The 21,831-nt window shown below is 43.5% G+C and overlaps 1 protein-coding gene across 4 annotated transcripts in view; it reads right to left on the bottom strand.

The window, feature by feature from the left end:
* fgd4a (FYVE, RhoGEF and PH domain containing 4a) overlaps positions 1-21,831 on the bottom strand; it is a 101,864-nt gene that overhangs the window by 77,739 nt on the left and 2,294 nt on the right. Inside the window, exon 1 of one of the 4 annotated variants that reach the window (XM_071343891.1) lies at positions 9,958-10,033. The exons of 1 other annotated variant lie outside the window; for it this stretch is intronic. In XM_071343891.1, the coding sequence (XP_071199992.1) occupies positions 9,958-10,018 (61 nt within the window). In that variant the 5' untranslated portion in view covers positions 10,019-10,033. Of the gene's footprint in view, positions 1-489; positions 745-9,721; positions 9,860-9,957; positions 10,034-21,831 lie in introns of those variants that run through there. 2 more of the 4 variants (XM_071343894.1, XM_071343896.1) reach the window with 2 other exon arrangements.

Genomic DNA, 21,831 nt, shown 5'->3' with positions numbered 1-21,831 from the left:
AGCCACACACAGCCACACACACACACACACACACACACACACACACACACACACACACACACACACACACACACACACACACACACACACACACACACACACACACACACACACACACACACACACACACACACACACACACACACACACACACACACACACACCTCACACTCCCTGCTATACTTATCATGCTATCTCAGGCACATCCTGTGGTGTAGGGTCCGTCTTTTGTGAGGTGTTCCTCCCTTTGTGTATCCGACAGTCTACTCGGAATACTGAACATCAGCTCTGTGTGTCACCAGACTAACAATAACCCCACATTTACTTCAGTATTCAGTAGCAGTAGACTGCTCCTCTCGCTGCTCTGGGACCAGTGATAAATACCCCTGTCTGTATAATACAGCTGTGAACACAGCGTTGTGCCCTCGATGGCTACAGTGTACCAGAGAGCTTAAGTCCAGTCCGTCTACCAGAGAAAAACCCACTGACCTGATACAAGGCTTCCGTTAGTCCCGCATGGGTCTGTGTGTCAGAGTCAACAGCTACCATCCACAGAGATAGGATATCCTTCTCCTTGTGACACTTAAGCCAGAACGAAATCGACCTCTCCCTGTCTCCGTTCCTCTCGCTCTCACAGAGGCACACAGGCAGGGTCAGGTTCGCGCTAAACTACTGCCTTGCTGCTTTCGCCGCATCCTCCCTTCTCTCTCCGTCTACATCGCCTTTTCACCCTCCTCTCTCTCTCTCTCTCGTCCTGCTTCTCTCTTTCTCACACGCTCTCTTACTTACTATAACTTCAACGTACCTTTTCCTCCTTTCTCCTCTCTGTCTCTTCTCTGTGTGTTTCCAATTCGTAGCTTGTGAAGATAATCACATTCCAGCGGAGACGGGGCATATGGCGGGGGAACGCTACCCACACAGTAAGATCCCTTCTGTGTGTGTGCGCGTGTGTGTGTGTGTATGTGTGTGTGTCGCGCAGACAATCAGCCGTATTGTGTGGGAGGAGGGGAAGGGCCAGAGAGCGGGGAGGAAGCCAAATGGCTCTCATCTGCTGTCGCTGCTGCTGCTACTGGCCGCGGCTGTCAGGTGCTGACCCTCACACAACACTCCCCCTCCAAGGAGAGAGAGGAGAGAGGGAGAGTGACGGTGATAGAGAGGATGAGAGAGCGGAGCCAGAGCGAGAGAGAGAAAGAGAGAGCGGTAGAGGGAGGGAGGGATAGATGGATGAGGTGGGTGATGACTGAAAAAATAGATCAGTCAATGAAGGCGCAGCTCCTGAATCAGATTTTCTAGCAATCATTAAGATCTTGTTTAAAATGATGTTCCATGTGTCTCAGTCAATTGTGTGTGTTTTTATTCCATTCACACCAATTCAGTGGTCATGTGACAGTACGCTCGGGGGTGGGTCAATAACTCCAGTGCCCCCACCCCCCTTTGAATGCAGATGAGTCAGAGTGGTGCTCGTGGGGGGAGTGTGCGATGAAGAGATTAAATTCCACCTACTCCATTCCCATGGCATTAGAGCCAAATGCTCCTATGCCACAACCATACACAGAATATGGTCACACCCCATTTACCATCAGAGTATAGAGAGGTCTGTTTGTGGTTGAACAGAGCCACTGGTTTGATATGGTGAGTAAGAGGCAGGGGGAAAGTGTTGTCATACGTGCTCTGTTGTGAACTCACACTGGACTGAGAACATGACCTATAGGACGACCAAGTGTTACTCAGTTTTCACTACAGACACACACACACACACACAGGAATGCTTGCGCACACAATGGCCATTTAGGGACATCATTCTGATCATGTCTGCTGTAATTCAGCTTGGCGCGCGCAACACTCCTGAACTGACCTCACGCTGGGATTTAGTCAACTAACCTATATTTTACGCAAAATTAACAACAAATGTCACCATGTCATTGGATTTAGGTTAAAAGTTGGGTGAAAAAAAGACAAAATTCCCTTACGTTGATCACTTTTTCAAATCCAATCAGTTTTCATCATATTACATTTTTTGGTTGAAATGACGTGGAAACAATGTTGATTCAACCAGTTTTTGCCCAGTGGGTTCCTTCTTCCTCTGCTCCTCTCTTTCATCTCATCCCTCTCTCTGCATCCCTTCTCCATCTCCCCTCCGATCTACTTCCCCCAGTCAGACAGTGAGCCTGGGGCTGGTAGTCCTCTCTCCTCATAGTCCCTTCATTGTTAACCTCTCTCTCCAGAGGTCCGGTCACCATGCTTCCTGACTGACAGAAAGAGAACCAGACAACAGAGCAGTCACTATCCAGGGACACCCTCAGGGCCAAGCCACCATGCCTCCCTCCCAACCAGGCATCACACCTCGTTAAGGCACAGGGCCATTAGTGACAGGAAGAGTCCCATCAAACCTCAGAGACCAGTAACCACGGCGTGATGCCAACATCCCCACTGCCTCACACAAAGAAATGTGTGTGTGTGTGACGTGTGAGTCTGAATTTGTGAGCATGTGTGTGTGTGTGTGTGTGTGTGTGTGTGTGTGTGTGTGTGTGTGTGTGTGTGTGTGTGTGTGTGTGTGTGTGTGTGTGTGTGTGTGTGTGTACATATGCCAGACCTGAGAGTGGACAGCCACTCTGTTACAGTCTTACTGGTTTTACTACAGAGCCATGATTGCCTCCAGGTCACTGCTCTAAGGGTCACAGGCCTGCAGTCACAGAGACAAGAGGGACCATGTGCCTGGCTCAGTGTGTGTGTGAAGGCCATAAAACACCCCTCTATTACAGACATTAGGAGTGTGTCTAATAGAGATGGGAGTCATTAAAGAGACTGGGGTAGATTGGAGGGACCAGCCTTTTCTGCTCATGCTGCCTCACGGCTCAATGGACTCACATAGGATCTGGCAGCATTTGTATGTAAAACCACAGGATTTCCAGCTCTCTGAACTCAAGGGTGGAATGGATGAAATACTGTACTATGTTAGCAGTGCATAAAAATACCCAGTGAGTCAAATTCACTTTCTGTTCCGTTTCTGCCGTTTCAGTTGAAGGTCGACTTCATTTCAGTGCGGCGGAAACATCAGCTTGTTGAAGTTACGTAGTAACAAAAGTCTGGCATTTCACCGAAGACATAGTGGACCAGCAGACTCTAGAAGTACACCTGGGGAGTTCATCGTTTCACATGGAAATGACTTTGAGATAAAAGTCAAGCATCTGGCTTCCTATTTAACTATTATGTCAACCAACCGAATGGTTCCCCTGAATCGACATTTTCATTGATTATTGTCAAGGTGACGCTTAGTCGCCACGGTGGCATTTCACAGCACTAATGATATTCGGACAGTGAGTGATGGGTTTGCTTTAATATTCACTCTCCATAGCTGTTCTGAACTGTAGTGCACGTACACACACCGTATAGTACAGGCATGAAATTCAATTAAGCACACACACGCACACACTGGCACACACACACAGACGCACGCACTCATGCACACACAGGCATACACACGCACGCACTGGCACACACACACACACACACACACACACACACACACACACACACACACACACACACACACACACACACACACACACACACACACACACACACACACACACACAAACACACACACACACACACACACAGGCACACAGGCACACAGGCACATACAGTACACACACACTCACTGCTTGCTTGTAGATAAGATCATCCTTCCTGTTTGCAGTTGACACCACAGGTCCCAGAGTGGTGTGGAGGAAGAGACATTCTGGGGCCCATAGTTTTTTCTGATCTGGTAACCTGACAAGGTAAAACTCCGGACCTTACACGGTATGACGCAATTCATCTGTTGTAAAAAGGTTAAATATGGGCTATGATGGGACCAGAGTTTTTCTAATCAGGTCACATGGTTTAAACAAACTCCTGGAAAAACTCCTGGCCTTGGGGAGGATGAAAACCCTGTCAAACTGTAGCAACATTGTAATTTTCATATGAAATCTATTTTAAAGAAGGACTAGGGGGGGTTTCCAATACACAGACACAGAGAAAGCAACATGATTGGACAATAAACCTCACAGGGCTGAGCAAGCTTTATGCTGGTTTGCATCGTGTAGTCCTGCCCTATGTAACTGTAGGCCTAGTGAAAAAATAACTCACAGTCTATGTCAGCTGTTGTGTTTACTGATTAATTCCAGTTAATAATTGTGGATTGATAAAGTCTAGGTAGCCTAGTCAGCCCAACTTTGAATATAAACCAAATTTGATCCTATTCACATATTCCCACAAACAAATGGGCTGTAAATACACAAGGTTACCACTTTGTTTACCCTGGACAGAGGGACAGGGAGCATAGTAGGCTAGACTATGCAGCTGCTGTTGTTAGTAGCCTACAATTGATCAGACTGAAAAATGCTCTTGTTTCCATGCAATACTTCATGTCAGATCGCTAATGTTTAGGTGTATAGGCTGATACATTTGAAAGGCTGGTAATGGCTTACATCAACACCATCATCCCAGAAACCCTAGACCCACTCCAATTTGCATATCGCCCAAACAGATCCACAGATGATGCAATCTCTATTGCACTCCACACTGCCCTTTCCCACCTGGACAAAAGGAACACCTATGTGAGAATGCTATTCAATGACTACAGCTCAGCGTTCAACACCATAGTACCCTCAAAGCTCATCACTAAGCTAAGGACCCTGGGACTAAACACCTCCCTCTGCAACTGGATCCTGGACTTCCTGACGGGCCGCCCCCAGGTGGTGAGGGTAGGTAGCAACACATCTGCACGCTGATCCTCAACACTGGTGCCCCCCAGGTGTGCGTGCTCAGTCCCCTCCTGTACTCCCTGTTCACCCACGACTACATGGTCAGGCACGACTCCTACACCATCATTAAGTTTGCAGACGACACAACAGTGGTAGGCCTGATCACCGACAATGACGAGACAGCCTATAGGGAGGAGGTCAGAGACCTGGCCATGTGGTGCCAGAATAACAACCTCTCCCTCAACGTAACCAAGACTAAGGAGATGATTGTGGACTACAGGAAAAGGAGGACCGAGTACGCCTCCATTCTCATCGACGGGGCTGTAGGGGAGCAGGTTGAGAGCTTCAAGTTCCTTGGTGTCCACATCACCAACAAACTAGAATGGTCCAAGCACCCCAAGACAGTCGTGAAGAGGGCACGACAAAGCCTATTCCCCCTCAGGAAACTAAAAAGATTTGGCATGGGTCCTGAGATCCTCAAAAGGTTCTACAGCTGCAACATTGAGAGCATCCTGACTGGTTGCATCACTGCCTGGTACAGCAATTGCTCGGCCTCCGACCGCAAGGCACTACAGAGGGTAGTGCGTACGGCCCAGTACATCACTGGGGCTAAGCTGCCTGCCATCCAGGACCTCTACACCAGGCGGTGTCAGAAGATGGCCCTAAAAATTGTCAAAGACTCCAGCAACCCCAGTCATAGACTGTTCTCTCTACTACCGCATGGCAAGCGGTACCGGAGTGCCAAGTCTAGGACAAAAAGGCTTCTCAACAGTTTTTACCCCCAAGCCATAAGACTCCTGAACAGGTAGTCAAATGGCTACCCGGACTATTTGCATTGTGTGCCCCCCCCAATCCTCTTTTACGCTGCTGCTACTCTCTGTTTATTATATATGCATAGTCATTTTAACCATATCATATGTACATACTACCCCAATTGGCCCAACCAACCAGTGCTCCCGCACATTGGCTAACCGGGCTATCTGCATTGTGTCCCGCCACCCAACACCCCCTCTTTACGCTACTGCTACTCTCTGGTAATCATATATGCATAGTCACTTTAACCATATCTACATGTACATACTACCTCAATCAGCCTGACTAATCTGTGTCTGTATGTAGCCTCGCTACTTTTATAGCCTCGCTACTGTATATAGCCTGTCTTTTTACTGTTGTTTTTATTTCTTTACTTACCTATTGTTCACCTAATACCTTTCTTGCACTATTGGTTAGAGCCTGTCAATAAGCATTTCACTGTAAGGTCTACACCTGTTGTATTCGGCGCACGTGACAAACTTTGATTTGATTTGATTTAAGAGTTTTTGCTTGTGTCTGTCGGGAGTGATGTGTTATCACGCCTTTTAAATAAATACCGGAAGAAAATGGAGAGTGAGCCTTGAGCAATGTGTGTTGTGCCCGGGCACGACCTGCGATTTACGTGATTTTGATTGGTCAAGACACCCAAAGAGCCTACAGCAGCACTCCGACGTGAAGGACTGAGAAATTGTGCGCGAGTTGACAAATCACGAGGCCCCTCTTTTTAACACTTTGAGTCTATGTGTTTTATTAAACTACCTGACTGAAAAGTGCTGCGGCAAATGCAGCCTCGCCAGTCGTTTTCCGACTGCCCTCAGACTAGGCTAGATCGTCATTGTATCTCCAAAACACACACACGCAAGCATGCACACACTCAAGCACAACTCTTTACCAGCTGCCATTATGTTATTCAAATTCAGTGAATGAAATAGGTCATTTCAATTCCTGCTCTACAGAGCCCTTGCAGTCATCTTCCCTTATACTGCTGGCGTAAGGAGAACACTGCTTATAGAATAGTACAGTCAACGAGAACGTCACTGAAAGGTCCCCGTGTGGTTACTTATCGTTCGTGACCAAAAACCTCTGGGGCTTTGATATATGGCTGATGTCCCCCCCCTCCCGTCTGACCCAGCCTCGTCCCAGCCCCTGGGCTCTCCTCCAGCTGTGTAGCACACTCTCAGAGCCACTACCCACCACATCTCTAAGAGTGGAGGTTATGCGACACACACACACGCACACACACGCACACCATTAATTAAACACACATCACTTACTGTACACACACCCTTCCCACTCTCTCATCTCATCTCAGTTTGGCGGTCTCTCCTGTAATCTCTCTCTCTTCCTCTGCCTCCCACTTGATGAAGGTCACAGTAGGAAATATTGCAGAATACAGACATATGCACACACACACACACACACACACACACACACACACACACACACACACACACACACACACACACACACACACACACACACACACACACACACACACACACACACACACACACACAGTATGTGCAGCACACACACATATGCGCTTAGTTGAACACGCACACACCCACACATCCAGACACAGTGTGGCCTGCATGGCTGATGGTTGCTGCCACCATAATGGACAGAAGGGCACATCTGTCACTAGGGCATGACATGAATGGCATCTGTCACATGTCACAGCACCAGACCACATTGATTGGCTCTTCTAATCTCACATAGTCCGGTTGGCATGACCTGCTGTGAACGACTCGCCCCAAATCTGCTCTGCAGGCAGAACTTAGCCCCGTCAAAATCAATCCAGTCACACAGAACAGAGAAGAGCAAGCCACAAAAGAACGGCAAGATAATAATCTGCTAGACAACAGCACTCGTCTCCAAAACACAATTGATTAAACAATTAAAGTATCTGAGAGCATTTGAAACCACTGTAGACGCTTGGGATTGACTGGCTGAATACCTGGGGCGCGAGTTGGTTGCAGTTGTCAACAAAGCAGCATGACGGAAAAAGACATTGCGACACTGCGCTACGCTCCGTCGGCTCCGTTTGCTGTATTCTGTGTAGACCCCTTAAGAGTAAATAGATGTTCAGGTGTTGTCAAACTCCCACCCCCTAGTGGCTGACCTGAGTATTGATTGCAACGCTGTTCTATGGAGAAAACATATAACCTTACTCCTCTTTCAACTCTTTCACGAGACCACATCACAATCAATAAATCAAACCTTGCTGCAGGGCGATGACAACCTTCCCTCTTCTCACAGTTTCACACCATCTGACGGACAACACTCCACACACACACAAACCACACAAACAGCAGTGAAACACACTAATCCCACCCCGGCAGGTGTGTGTTTGAAAAAATATGTGCATTTCCATAATGTAGTGTTTGTGAGAGCATGCAACTCCTGTCAGTGTGCTCAGTAATGTGATCGAAGGATGATGTCAGTGCTCAGGCACACTGGGAGGAATGCTGCGGATCAATGGAGAGAGAGAGAGAGAGAGAGAGAGAGAGAGAGAGAGAGAGGAGAGAGAGACATACCAGGAACAACAGAGATACAATAACAACCGCTCTCAGAGAGACTATTGCAATGTTAAACATTGACCTTTATTGGTAACACTACAGTATCTCACTAGACTTGTTCTGCTACAGGTAGACAAGCTGAATTTTTGGATCTAGAGGCTCAAAACAACACGAGTGCACACAACAAAGCTTCAGATAGGATCTGCCTAGCAGTGGAGGCTGGTGGGAGGAGATAAAGGAGGACGTGCTCATTTTAATGGCTGGAATGGAATAAATGGAACGGTATCAAACACATTAAACATATGGAAACCACTTTTTATTTTGTTATTTAACCTTTATTTAACCACGTTTAATTCCGTTCCATTTATTAATTTCCATCCATTATAATGAGACCGTCCTCCTATAGCTCATCCTAGTAACGATATATCTAGGCTGTGTTTAGTGTTTCCCGTCCTCTCTCATGTGACCCTCCCCACATTGTAACAATGAGTGTGGTGAAAGGAGCAAGTCCTGCTGCTCCCAGCCTTTTCCTTCCTGCTGGCCCACAGAAAGAAAGCATGCTTCGCACTTTCCTCTCTTCTACTATGAACAGAGGGAGAGTTATCCCTCCTCTCCATAACACACACACACAATTGGGTAATGGGCCATCGGGGATTTTGCCAAAAGGACAGAGTGGTTGTTACAGGGACTTGAGAGAGGGGACGGTTCCCAGGACTCAGAGAACAAAACATACTTTTTTCCCAGGCTGGTAACTATAAGTGCACTCACTGTCTACAACACCAGTCCTGGTCCTTGACAGCAATGCCATGTATCCCAACCACGAGACTGAATGAATATAAATCAGAATATTGCTCAGCTCATTGGTCTTATAGCTGTTGTCTATTGCAGCATATATATAAAAGTAATGTAATATTGGATGAAATACTTGTTAGTTGCATAAATAATCATACACATATCCCTTCATTTATGAGATGAAATCACACAGAGCTAGATGTATAGTACACTGGAGGCAGTATACATCTCCCAACCACTTTCTCCGTCTCTCAGTAACTTCTTATGATTTGCTCCTGTTTATGGGACACAATATGTCACTTTTAAAAAACATATGGTCATTGAGCTGTAATATAAACCGAGCAGCTGACGTCTGGGAGCACAGCCAAAGATAACATTCAGAAAATGGAGCTCTCACTGGTAGAGAATACAGATTAGCTGCATGTCGTCTCAGTTAATGGGGGGCAGGATAGAGGGCATTGGGGCTGGAGGAGAGGGGTTGGCATGCTCCTAAGACGGCTGTGTGGGTGGCAGGGTTTGTGTGGATCCCAGGCTTAGGAGAGACAGTAGAGGGCTTGAGACGGAGGTTTAGACTGGATCATGAAGAGGGTTGAAATTGTTACATTCAATTCACAATTTGCACACCTTCCCTTGTTCTCTCACACGCTTTCACTTATTGACTTATGTCATACCTGTACTCTGTCTGATTCTATATAGTCTATACTACAGTATGGAGCCAGCTTAAACAGATACACAGAGAAGGCTACATCCCTCTCTCACTGTGGTCATTTGCCTAACTGCAACCATTGACGCCAATCCTACAGTAACACAGACAAATTCTTCACATCTTAACAACAGAAACAGCTTTACCTTTCCGTCTCCAAAACCAATACTTGCGACGTCGATTCATTTTCAACATCCAAAGTCAACGCCTTATCTTTAGAGAACACTATTCAAAATCATTCAATTTCATCCTCGGAAGGTTCTAGACTAAGGTCATTGCATGGCCTTGGTGGTCCCCTGTATCTTTTGGTGAGTGTCACTGTGTCACAGCATGGTGTGTTCTACTCCTGTAACTACCAGGTCCCCTCCTAACGGTCACCTACCCGAGGAGACGCGGCGGCGCAGCGATTGGGACCTGCGGTAGCCGCTGGCCAGGCAGTCCATCCTGTCTCCCTGTCCGGTCGGTAGGGCTGACCACTGGTACAGTTCGGTGGGCGTACAGGCAGTCAGAGAAAGAGAGAATGAGGCATACAGAGCCAAAGAACCAGAGAGGCAGGAAAAGTACATCTGACACTGGGCCTGAGGCCACACTTCCTGCACATGAACGGTGGCCTGAAATACACCTTCCTCCCTCGCTTTCCCCCTCCTCCTTCTCTCTCCACCAGCTGAACAATGGATGGGCCTAAGGAGCTCTCTGTGCTGGGGTGAGCTGGAGAGAGAGCTGGGGGGACAGCAGTAGTAGGCCTATACAGGAAGGATGGGGTGGTCTCCGTTTCCCTTTAAGTTTCTTTAGGTCCACTGTGGACTGGACTGGAGAGTCTGGCAGCACGCAGTCAGCCATGTGTGAAACGACACACTAAAATCTGGAAGCACCGGCCGTTGCACGGAAATAAAAAACAGTCTCTAGTATCAGAGATTTCCCTTACCTCAACTTAGTGGATTTGACGGCTAATTGTATGAGGGGTCTGGAAGCTTTCTGGTTGAAAGAAATAACCCCATTGAGTTGGAAAACACCGTGGCCTTGAATGTTCACGTGGGTGTGAGGACTGAAACAAACAGAGAGCTCTTTGGGCAGGTGGGGGGAATACTGCAGGAAGTGTGTCATCGGACCCTTTCCCTTCCCTCCAGACAAGCTCATACACACGTTTCTGTACAAACACACTAAAATTAGCTCTTTCCCTCCACCTCCTCATTGTTTTCCCCATAGGCCTGAGAAAGGAATTCCCCGTCTTCCCAGAATGAGGACGGCAGTGTGTGTGGTGGTGCACTCCCTTACAGCTGGGAAAATAACTATACCATAACAAAAGAGTGAGTGGCCTCGAGTGGCCTTGACTCTTACTTTTCCCACCCCTAACCGTATTACCCACTAGACTGGAGAAAAACACTTACAGGCAAATACGTCTGATAATGTGAGACAAAAACCCATTATATCAAATTGACCATTCACATCCTGGATAAAGGAAAACAATGAGGAGGCTGCACTGCCCACTTCACATTATCTGTAGAAAACAAGTCATTGGCCAGATAGGAGGAAGTCAGATGAGTGGATATAATGTAATGACAGAAAATGTGTGCACGCACTACTGTAAGTCGCTCTGGATAAGAGCGTCTTCTAAATGACTAAAATGTCACATGTAAATGTCAAGATAATGTCGTGGGAAAATAAGGGAAACCATAGGAACGTTTCCTTTTCCACATCTACTCTTAGAACAAACAGGGGGAAACAAAATATATTCAATTGTATTATATAATTTGCTTTATTACAGTGCCCCTCCAGAAAATTGGCCATGAAACAACAGTGGTTACAGACTCCCCACAACTGCTTTTTATCAAATGCATTTCATCTCAGACCTTTTGTGAGCTTTCAGTGTCATCTAGTGGAGTTGTTGGGAACTGGAATTGTTAATATTCAAAGGTTAAGGCAAGGCTGTCGCTCCAGGTGTGTGTGTGTGTGTGTGTGTGTGTGTGTGTGTGTGTGTGTGTGTGTGTGTGTGTGTGTGTGTGTGTGTGTGTGTGTGTGTGTGTGTGTGTGTGTGTGTGTGTGTGTGTGTGTGTGTGTGTGTGTGTGTGTGTGGACTAAAGCCCTCTGAGGAATGTGGACAGAGATATATTACCCATTTCCTGTTCTGTGAGACCCGTTCCACACCCACCTCACTGTGATTATTCACAAATAGAAGGAGGGCGTGTCTCGGCATACCAATCAAAGCTCTCCTCGACCACTCACACACACAGTCTGAGACCCACTTTAAACTAAGCAACACATACCTGTATCTTCCATAGAAATGCACTGTTACATTCCGAGAGTTAGAATAATCTCAGCACAGGAGGTACATAAAAAAAATCCTTAGATCAGAGGAAGCCTGCAGTCCCTGATCTTTTGGATCCCTGCTTTTTAAATCTGGCAGCTGATTTCATAGCTGAACCACTTACATATCTGTTCAATCTAACCCTGGAATGTAATGAAATTCCAAAGATCTGGAAATCAGCATTTGTCCTACCCATTTTAAAAGGGGGAGATCCAACTATTTTAAATAATTATAGGCCAATCTCAAAGCTGTCACCCCTGGTGAAAATACTTGAAACCCTTGTGAGTGAATAGCTAAAATAGTTTTTACAGTTCAAGTCGGAAGTTTACATACACTTAGGTTGAAGTCATTAAAACTCGTTTTTCAACCACTCCACAAATTTCTTGTTAACAAACTATAGTTTTGACAAGTCGGTTAGGACAAGGCTAATTGACATAATTTGAGTAAATTGGAGGTGTACCTGTGGATGTTTTTCAAGGCCTACCTTCAAACTCAGTGCCTCTTTGCTTGACATCATGGGAAAATCAAAAGAAATCAGCCAAGACCTCAGAAAATAAATTGTAGACCTCCACAAGTCTGGTTCATCCTTGGGAGCAATTTCCAAACACCTGAAGGTACCACGTTCATCTGTACAAACAATAGTATGCAAGTATAAACACCATAGGAACACGCAGCCATCATACCGCTCAGGAAGGAGACGCATTCTGTCTCCTAGAGATGAATGTACTTTGGTGCGAAAAGTGAAAATCAATCCCAGAACAACAGCAAAGGACCTTGTGAAGATGCTGGACGAAACAGGTACAAAAATATCTATATCCACAGTAAAACAAGACCTATATCGATATAACCTGAAAGGCCGCTCAGCAAGGAAGAAGCCACTGCTCCAAAACCACCATAAAAAAGCCAGACTACGGTTTGCAACTGCACATGGGGACAAAGATCGTACTTTTTGGAGAAATGTCCTCTGATCTGATGAAACAAAAATAGAACTGTTTGGCCATAATGACCATCGTTCTGTTTGGAGGAAAAAAGGGGAGGCTTGCAAGCCGAAGAACACCATCCCAACCGTGAAACACAGGGGTGGCAGCAACACGTTGTGTGGGTGCTTTGCTGCAGGAGGGACTGGTGCACTTCACAAAATAGATGGCATCATGAGAAGGAAAATTATGTGGATATATTGAAGTAACATCTCAAGACATCAGTCAGGAAGTTAAAGCTTGGTCGCAAATGGGTCTCCCAAATGGACAATGACCCCAAGCATACTTCCAAAATTGTGGCAAAATGGCTTAAGGACAACAAAGTCAAGGTATTGGAGTGGCCATTACAAAGCCCTGACCTCAATCCTGTAGAACATTTGTGGGCAGAACTGAAAAAGTGTGTGCGAGCAAGGAGGCTTACAACCTGACTCAGTTTAAACCAGCTCTATCAGGAGGAATGGGACAAAATTCACCCAACTTATTGTGGGAAGCTTGTGGAAGGCTATCCGAAACGTTTGACCCAAGTTAAACAATTTAAAGGCAATGCTACCAAATACTAATTGAGTGTATGTAAATGTCTGACCCAATGGGAATGTGATGAAAGAAATAAAAGCTGAAATAAATAATTCTCTCTACTATTATTCTGACATTTCACATTCTTAAAATAAAGTGGTGATCCTAACTGACCTAAAACAGGGAATTGTTATTAGGATTAAATGTCAGGAATTGTGAAAAACTGAGTTTAAATGTATTTGGCTAAGGTGTATGTAAACTTCCGACTTCAACTGTATATACTAACTTAATTGTATCAATGTACCAATCGGGCTCCAGGAAGAAGCATAGCACAATAACATTAGCCATGAAGGTTTTAAATGATATCACTGAAGCCCTTGTTAATAAACAGCACTGTGTCTCACTTTTTATTGATCTCTCTAAGGCTTTTGATACAGTTGATCATGCTATACTGTGGCAGAGATTGTCGAGTGTAGGTCTTTCAGAGCATGCAGTTGCATGGTTTGTTAACTATCTGTCTGATAGAACTCAGAGCACTCAATTTCATGGGCTCATGTCTGTTAAATTGTCTGTCTGTAATGGTGTGCTCCAGGGCACTGTACTTGGTCCCCTCTTATTCACTATTTATATAAATAATTTAGACAAAAATTGGCAAAATGCACAGCTTCACTTTTATGCTGATGATACTTGTAACGGCAGTCTAGCTCTTCCTCCTCGGACGAGGAGAGGCGAGAAGGATCGGAGGACCAATGTACAGCGTGGTAAGTTTCCATGATTTAATGACAAGAAAACTAGACAAAACAACAAACGTACTAACCGTCACAGTCCCGTGTGGCACAAACACTGACACAGGAAACAAACACCCACAAATCCCCAACACAAAACAAGCCACCTATATATGATTCTCAATCAGGGACAACAATTGACAGCTGCCTCTGATTGAGAACCATATTAGGCTGAACACAGAAACAGACAAACTAGACACACAACATAGAATGCCCACCCAGCTCACGTCCTGACCAACACTAAAACAAGCACAACACATAAGAACTCTGGTCAGGACGTTACAATACTGTTATTTATTGTTGTGCTTCATCTCTCACAAAAGCTTTCCAGAACTTGCAAACGGCTTTTTATACTGTTCAACATACCTTGTGTCAATTGAAGCTTATCCTCAATACTGACAAAACTAAACTAATGGTGTTTTCTAAAGCAAGAAATAGATCTCTGAACCTTTCACCTATTACTACCTGTCAGGGCAATGAGATTGAGACTGTAACCTCATATAAATAACTTGGAATTTTAATTGATGACGGCCTCTCTTTTAAATTGCAAATTCAACAACTTACAAAACAATTGATGCTGAAGTTGGGATTTTATTTTAGGAATAAGGCTTTTCTGCTTTTCTTTTGAAGCTAGAAGGAGGCAAGTACCAGCTACATCTATGCCTTTACTAGACTATGGGGATATTTTATAAATAAATGCTTCCGCTCAGTGTTTGAGATCAATTGACACCCTTTACCATGGAGCGTTGAGATTTATTTTAAACTGCAAAACCCTTACGCACCACTGCACTTTATATACCAGGGTTGGCTGGCCTTCTCTAGTCACTCGTAGGCTCAGTCACTGGTATACTTTTATTTATAAAGCCATTTGGGGTTTACTACCATTTCATTTGGGCATTTTTATTGTTCAGAAATGTGGTGGGTACTCTCTTCGTTCGCATGACGAACTGTTCCAAATGTCCGAATTGAATTTGGTAAAAGGGCTTTTACTCTGAGCCATCGGCTTGGAACGCCTTACAAAATATATTTAAACTGGAAGAACTTGTCCCGATTGGTGTTTTTAAATCACTGATGAAGGATTTTGAGACTGATTCCCTGACCTGTCAATGTTTTTAATTTGCTGTTTTATGATTTGTTATACTCTTGTGAATTCTATGTTTTTTACTAGATTACTTGTAGTTTTTCATGTTGTCTGTCTGTAATTTTGTAATGACTTGGTGCTGCCTATCTTGGCCAGGACGCTCTTGAAAAAGAGATTTCAAATCTCAATGAGCCCTTCCTGGCTAATAAAGGTTAAATAAAAAAATAAAAATTTAAATGCAAAAATAATTACGTATATTATTTGATACTAATACAATTGTCCAGAGAAAAATATTTTGTTTAACAAGTAATTTAAAACAATCTAAAGAAAGATAGGGGTAAAAATTATTCGCACCCTTGTTTTCAATACTCCGGCACCCTACACATGCGAAGATAACAGCAATGAGCCAATTTCTAAAATGTTTTATGGGATTGGAGACCACATTGGGAGGATCTTAGACCATTCCTCCATGTAGAATCTTTCCAGATCCTAGATATATTTCATCTTCGCCAGTGGCCGCCCACCCATTAGGGCGTTAGGGGCAGCGCCCACTTGTGATTGGTCAACAAAAAAAAAAACACCTGTGATTGGTAACAAGAATATAATTCATGGATTATGTTTGAAATGCTCATAAAAGTGCTGTAAATGTGTATATTTTCCTGTTTCAAAAATATATAGTTCAAAACAAGCTGTTTTTCATCATATGATGCATTTTGCATCATCATGATGATGTTGCAAGTGACACTTTGCTTACTGAAAGTCCAATATCCTGAAAACTTGACTGCTGACAGTCAAAATATTTTGGGACTGTATCAACAGTGGACGAATGAAAAAAATATCAAAAGATAGTTTTGAGTCGTGTTTTCCTTTAACAAGGGCCCAGGAGCAGTGGAAGCAAATAGCCCCATAACATCAAAGATCCACCATATTTTACAGTTGGTATGAGGTACTTTTCTGCATATTATTAATAAGAGAACACTCCCATAAAACTTTAACTGACTTTGTGGAGGGTAAAAACATTTGACCTTTGGGTGAATATTTTGAACAAACATGCAAGGCCTGACGAAGAAAGCGATGAAGATCAATGTAGTCTGGCTTTGACTCTAAGCTCATGATATGGGCTATCAGGGGTTTATATACAGTCACATGCTCATACAAAAGCAGGAGTGCAGAGAGATAACACCAAAACAGAAAGCACAGAGATCACAGAGAGTGTACATTAGTTTTTTAAACGTTTTTTTATTTAACATTTATTTAACCAGGAAAAGCCCATTGAGACCCAGAGTCTCTTTTTCAAGGGAGGCCTGGCCAAGAAGGCAGCAACAATCAATACATTACAGAATTAAAACATACAATACAACAACATGATCCAGCCTAAAAAAAGAATTTACACTCCGTAACAGAGTCTCCCATTAATATTTTAAATTAATTCAGTGGCACTAACATATCTAGATGAAGCATGGATTGTAGATTATTCCATGCGTCTGGTGCACAAGAGAGAAGGCAGTCTTGCCTAATACTGTGAATGTCCCGGGGACTTTAAGTAGCAACCACCTAGCAGACAGGGTATGGTAACTGCTGGTGGTGAAGGAGATCAGACTACAAAGTTAAAGAGCGAGTTTACCAAAAAGGGCTTTGTAAATGAACACATTCAAATGTATCTTTCTGCGCATATAAAGTGAGGTCCAACCCACCATTTGGTACAATGTGCAATGGTGGGTGAGTGACTTGGCATTTGTAATAAAGCGCAAGGATACATGATAAACAGAGTCCAGTCTCTGTAAGACGGAGGAGGTTGCATGCATATACAACAAGTCACCATAATCAATTACAGAGAGAAAAGTGGCCTGAACAAGCTTCTTTCTAGCCATAAGCGGGAAGCAAGCCTTATTATGAAAATAAAAACCCAATTTCAATTTAAGCTTTGTCACAAGCTTATCCACATGAACTTTAAAGGACAACTTGTCATCCAACCAAATACCTAGGTATTATTGTTCAAGCAATAATCAAAGCAACATTGCAAGCGTATTGTATGGGACACGTTTAAATGTGCCGTTAGAGTTCATGAAATTCAGTACTTATCTCTAAAACAAAAGCAATTTAGGTCAAAATGGAAGGACTAACAGTACAGAGAGATAGCAATAAAAAACTGTACCATAGAGGCTCAGAATAAGTTAGAGGAAAAACTAAAAGAAATGGAGGAACTTACTCAAGAAAGATCAAGTGTAAAATATTATTTCAAAAATTCAACATAGAAACCATTTTTTTTAAATGAAAGTCAACCATGATTCACCAAACAATATTTTGAAAGAGGAAGTAAAGTACTTTAATCATATGTTTTCATTTCAGTCTCCTCCATCTCCACTTACCGAAGTTAATTGTATGGATTTTTTTTCTATCAATAATGTAAAATTAACATCTGTACAGAAAGACTCATGTGAATGCCAAATTACAGAGGAGGAACTTCTTGATGCAATTAAAGCCTTTATGTCCGGGAAGATTTCCGGGGCTGGATGACATACCAGTGGAGGTATACCAAACCTTTTTTGATATTATTCAGAGGACCGTTATTAGCATGTTTTAACCACTCCTATATAAATGGTAGATTATAAGACACTCAACAAGAAGGTCTGATTTCATCATTACAGAAACAGGATCCAAGTGGTAAATATAAAGATCCATTCCATATGAAAAATCTGGGAAACCAGGCCTGGTATTCGTAGCTAACTTTGAAAAGGCCTTTGATAAAGTACGACTGAAGTTTATATATAAATGCCTGGAATATTTCAATTTAGGAGAATCTCTTATAAAATGGGTTAAAGTTATGTATAGTAACCCTATGTGTAAAATAGTAAATAATTGCAACTTCTCAGAACGTTTTAAACTGTCAAGAGGAGTAAAACAAGGTTATTCACTATCGGCATATCTATTTATTATTGCCATCGAAATGTTAGCTGTTAAAATCAGATCCAACAATAATATTATTAAATATGAATTTGGGGGGGCAGAAATGATTAAATATGAAAGAATTAAAGCTGGTTGAGAGAATGCCAAGTGTGTGCAAAGCTGTCATCAAGGTAAAGGGTTGCTACTTTGAAGAATCTCAAATATAAACTATATTTTGATTTGTTTAACACTTGTTTGGTTACTACATGATTCCATATGTGTTATTTCATAATGTTGATGTCTTATGTATTATTCTACAATGTAAAAAAAATAGTAAAAATAAAGAAAAACCCTTGAATGAGTAGGTGTGTCCAAACATTTAACTGGTACTGTATATATTTACAAAAAATATTTTGGGGGGGATTTGAAATTATGCAGACAATTACATTGATTGAAGCTACAATCTATCTGCAATATTAAAGCTGATCTAACCCCTAAAAATAATAATAAATTAAAAATGTAAAACCACAATTTAATACAACATTGAAAGCATATGATAATATCTTGTTATGTAATAACTATATAAATCTTGGCGATGGGGGTCTTTCTGCACCCAAAAATGATGTCAGAGGAGCCTATTATGTAGCCTGTTCAGTAGGGCCTCTGTGGGAAACTTAAAGACTGGTTTCTCATTCTGACACAACACCATTCATACATTAGTCCATTATGAGAGAGATGCAGCTGCAGGAATGCTGTCACTGTAATTCATGGCTTACAATTCACGAGGTGGTAATAACCCATGTTTATTACATGCAAAATTGAACAGACTAATAAAGCTCTCATAGTTATAATGAACTGCGTGAGTTGCACAACACAAGGGGTTGAGAGTGAATTAAAGCCAGTTAGTCAGTGAGAGAGACAGAGGGCTCAGCTCAGTACAACAACCACCACAATAACAACACAACACAGAGCCACTGATTCATCCAGCCCCGCTATGCTCTCCCAGGGTGCCCTGCTCCTTCCCAGGGCAGAGAGAACATAAACAGATCCTTTGTTATGGCCTCAGAGGAAGGCTCATACTAACACCAGGCCACCAGGCAAAACTTTCAGGCCCGGCCTACCTCTACTCGAGGAGAGGTTTGGGAAACACTGGTCTATACAATCTGAAGATAACATTTAATGACGTTCCAGAACCTTCTTCTACAAGGAGGACAAAATAAATCAAATGCAGCAAAAATCATCCTTCCATTCTGCCCTAGTGAGTCGTAGTCTCTTGTGGAGCTAACGAGCACCCAGCAAATTCACGACTGAAAAGGGAAACAATGGGCCTTAGTTACAGTTAAAGAGGCTCCACTGCTCCTTCTCCTAACAAACATCTTCTCTTGCTCAGTATGAGAAACTCAACCTATGCATCTGCAGCCAGATATTCAGGCAATAATCAAAATGCTCAATCGCTGAGCAACAATCATGTCAAGTGGAAGGAATTTCTATTTAAGGAAGTGTAATTATGAAGTATAGTCAATTCAAATGCTTTCCCCACCCTTAGACAAACAACTGTGGTTCAGCTCAAGTTCAGGTTTGATTCTAGAAAAGTTGCATGACAGATTTGACAGGGATAGCGTAATTAGTCAGTCGTATCAGTAATAAGGTTACAATACATGTCCAAAGGTATGTGAACACCTGCTCGTCGAACATCTCATTCCAAAGTCTAGGGAATTATTATGGAGTTGGTCCCTCCTTTGCTGCTATAACAGCCTCCACTCTTCTGGGAAAGCTTTCCACTAGATGTTGGAACATTGCTGCATTGACTTCCATTCCATTCAGCCTCAAGAGCATTAGTGAGGTCGGCCACTGATGTTGGGCCTGGCTCGCAGTTGGCGTTTCAATTAATCCCAAATGTGTACGATGGGGTTGAGGTCAGGGCTCTGTGCAGGCCAGTCAAGTTCTTCCACACCGATCTCGACAATCCATTTCTTTATGGACCTCGCTTTGTGCACGGGGGCATTGTCATGCTGAAACAGGAAAGGGCTGTTTCAAACTGTGGCCACAAAGTTGGAAGCACAGAATTGTCTAAAATGTAATTGTATGCTGTAGCGTTAAGATTTACCTTCACTGGAACTAAGGAGCCCAAACCATGAAAACAGCCCCAGACCATTATTCCTCCACCAAACTTTACAGTTGGCACTATGCATTCGGGCAGGTAGTGTTCTCCTGGCATCCGCTAAACCCAGATTCATCCGTCGGACTGCCAGATTGTGAAGTGTGATTCATCCCTCCAGAGAACACGCTTCCACTGCTCCAGAGTCCAATGGCGGCTAGGTTTACACCACTCCAGCCAATGCTTGGCATTGTGCATGGTGATCTTAGGCTTGTGTGCGGCTGCTCGTTCATGGAAACCCATTTCATGAAACAAACATTTATTGTGCTGACGTTGCTTCCTGAGGCAGTTTGGAACTCGGTAGTGGGTGTTGCAACCCAGGACAAATAAGTTTTACGCGCTTCAACACTCGGCGGTCCCGTTCTGTCAGCTTGTGACTTCGCAGCTGAGCCGTTGTTGCTTCTAGACGTTTCCACACCACAATAACAGCACTTACAGTTGACTGGGGCAGCTCTAGCAGGGCAGAAATTTGATGAACTGACTTGTTGGAAAGGTGGCATCCTATGACGGGGCCACGTTGAATGTTATGACGGGGCCACGTTGAATGTTATGACGGTGCCAGGTTGAAAGTTGCTGAGCTCTTCAGTAAGACCATTCTACTGCCAATGTTTGTCTATGGAGATTGCATGTCGGTGTGCTCGATTTTATACACCTGTCAGCAACAGGTGTGGCGGAAATAGCCAAATCCACAAATTTGAAGGGATGTCCACATACTTTTGTATATATATATAGTGTATTTGTACTGTACTGAGTTAACATGATGAGATAAGCCTAATGTTTGGGCAGTCGTTCCATTTGAGAATACAGGGGGAAATCACTGATGTACAGATATCTAAATAGGTAAGGTGATATACAGTAGGTGTAATATACAGTAATATACAGTACCGATATATAGATGCCAGGTAAAATTAAAAGAAAATGTGACTCTCCCAGATGTATACTCAATGTTTCATCCTGTTGGTCTGCATTTGGTCCAAGATAGTCACATGAGTATACCTATAGAGCAGCAGGTGACTGTGGTCCAGAGGAGAAGCCACTTGAGGATGACTCATGAACCCTACAGTATTACCTCACCTCTTATAGCGTCTGCTGGCTCACCCCACTTGGTTTAATTAAGTGACATCTGATTTGGTTATTTCTGTTAGTACAGACACCGTCTTAAACAGTCACCTCACCACTCTATCCTGGATGTGACATTGCCCAAAGGCAACGTTTTCCTTAATCAGCACGTAGGAAGGCTACAGTTGCCTCTGCTTTAAATAAAATATTTGCTGTGCTCAATGTCATTTGCAAAACCACAGTTAATCTCCCCAGGCTGGAAGAGATAAGACTGTGCCATGTTAGTGTTCCACCTCTCTCTCTGTAGCATGCCCAGGCACAACACTGTATTGTGTGTTTACAACATGGTTCCTCACAGTCAGTCACTGGGGGATTCCTTTCTATTCCCTCAGTTCAAGGCAAAGCCCAGAACCCCTCAGTCACAGCTGTAAGACCCCAGCTCCACCTGCCCTGACCAGGACTCCCAGTAACAGAAAGAAGGAACATTAGTCA

This window comes from Salvelinus alpinus, chromosome 15, assembly GCF_045679555.1.
Source record: "Salvelinus alpinus chromosome 15, SLU_Salpinus.1, whole genome shotgun sequence".
Taxonomy (NCBI): domain Eukaryota; kingdom Metazoa; phylum Chordata; class Actinopteri; order Salmoniformes; family Salmonidae; genus Salvelinus; species Salvelinus alpinus.
Note: the sequence above shows the minus strand (reverse complement) of the source record. Positions and strands in the feature narration are given on the sequence as shown.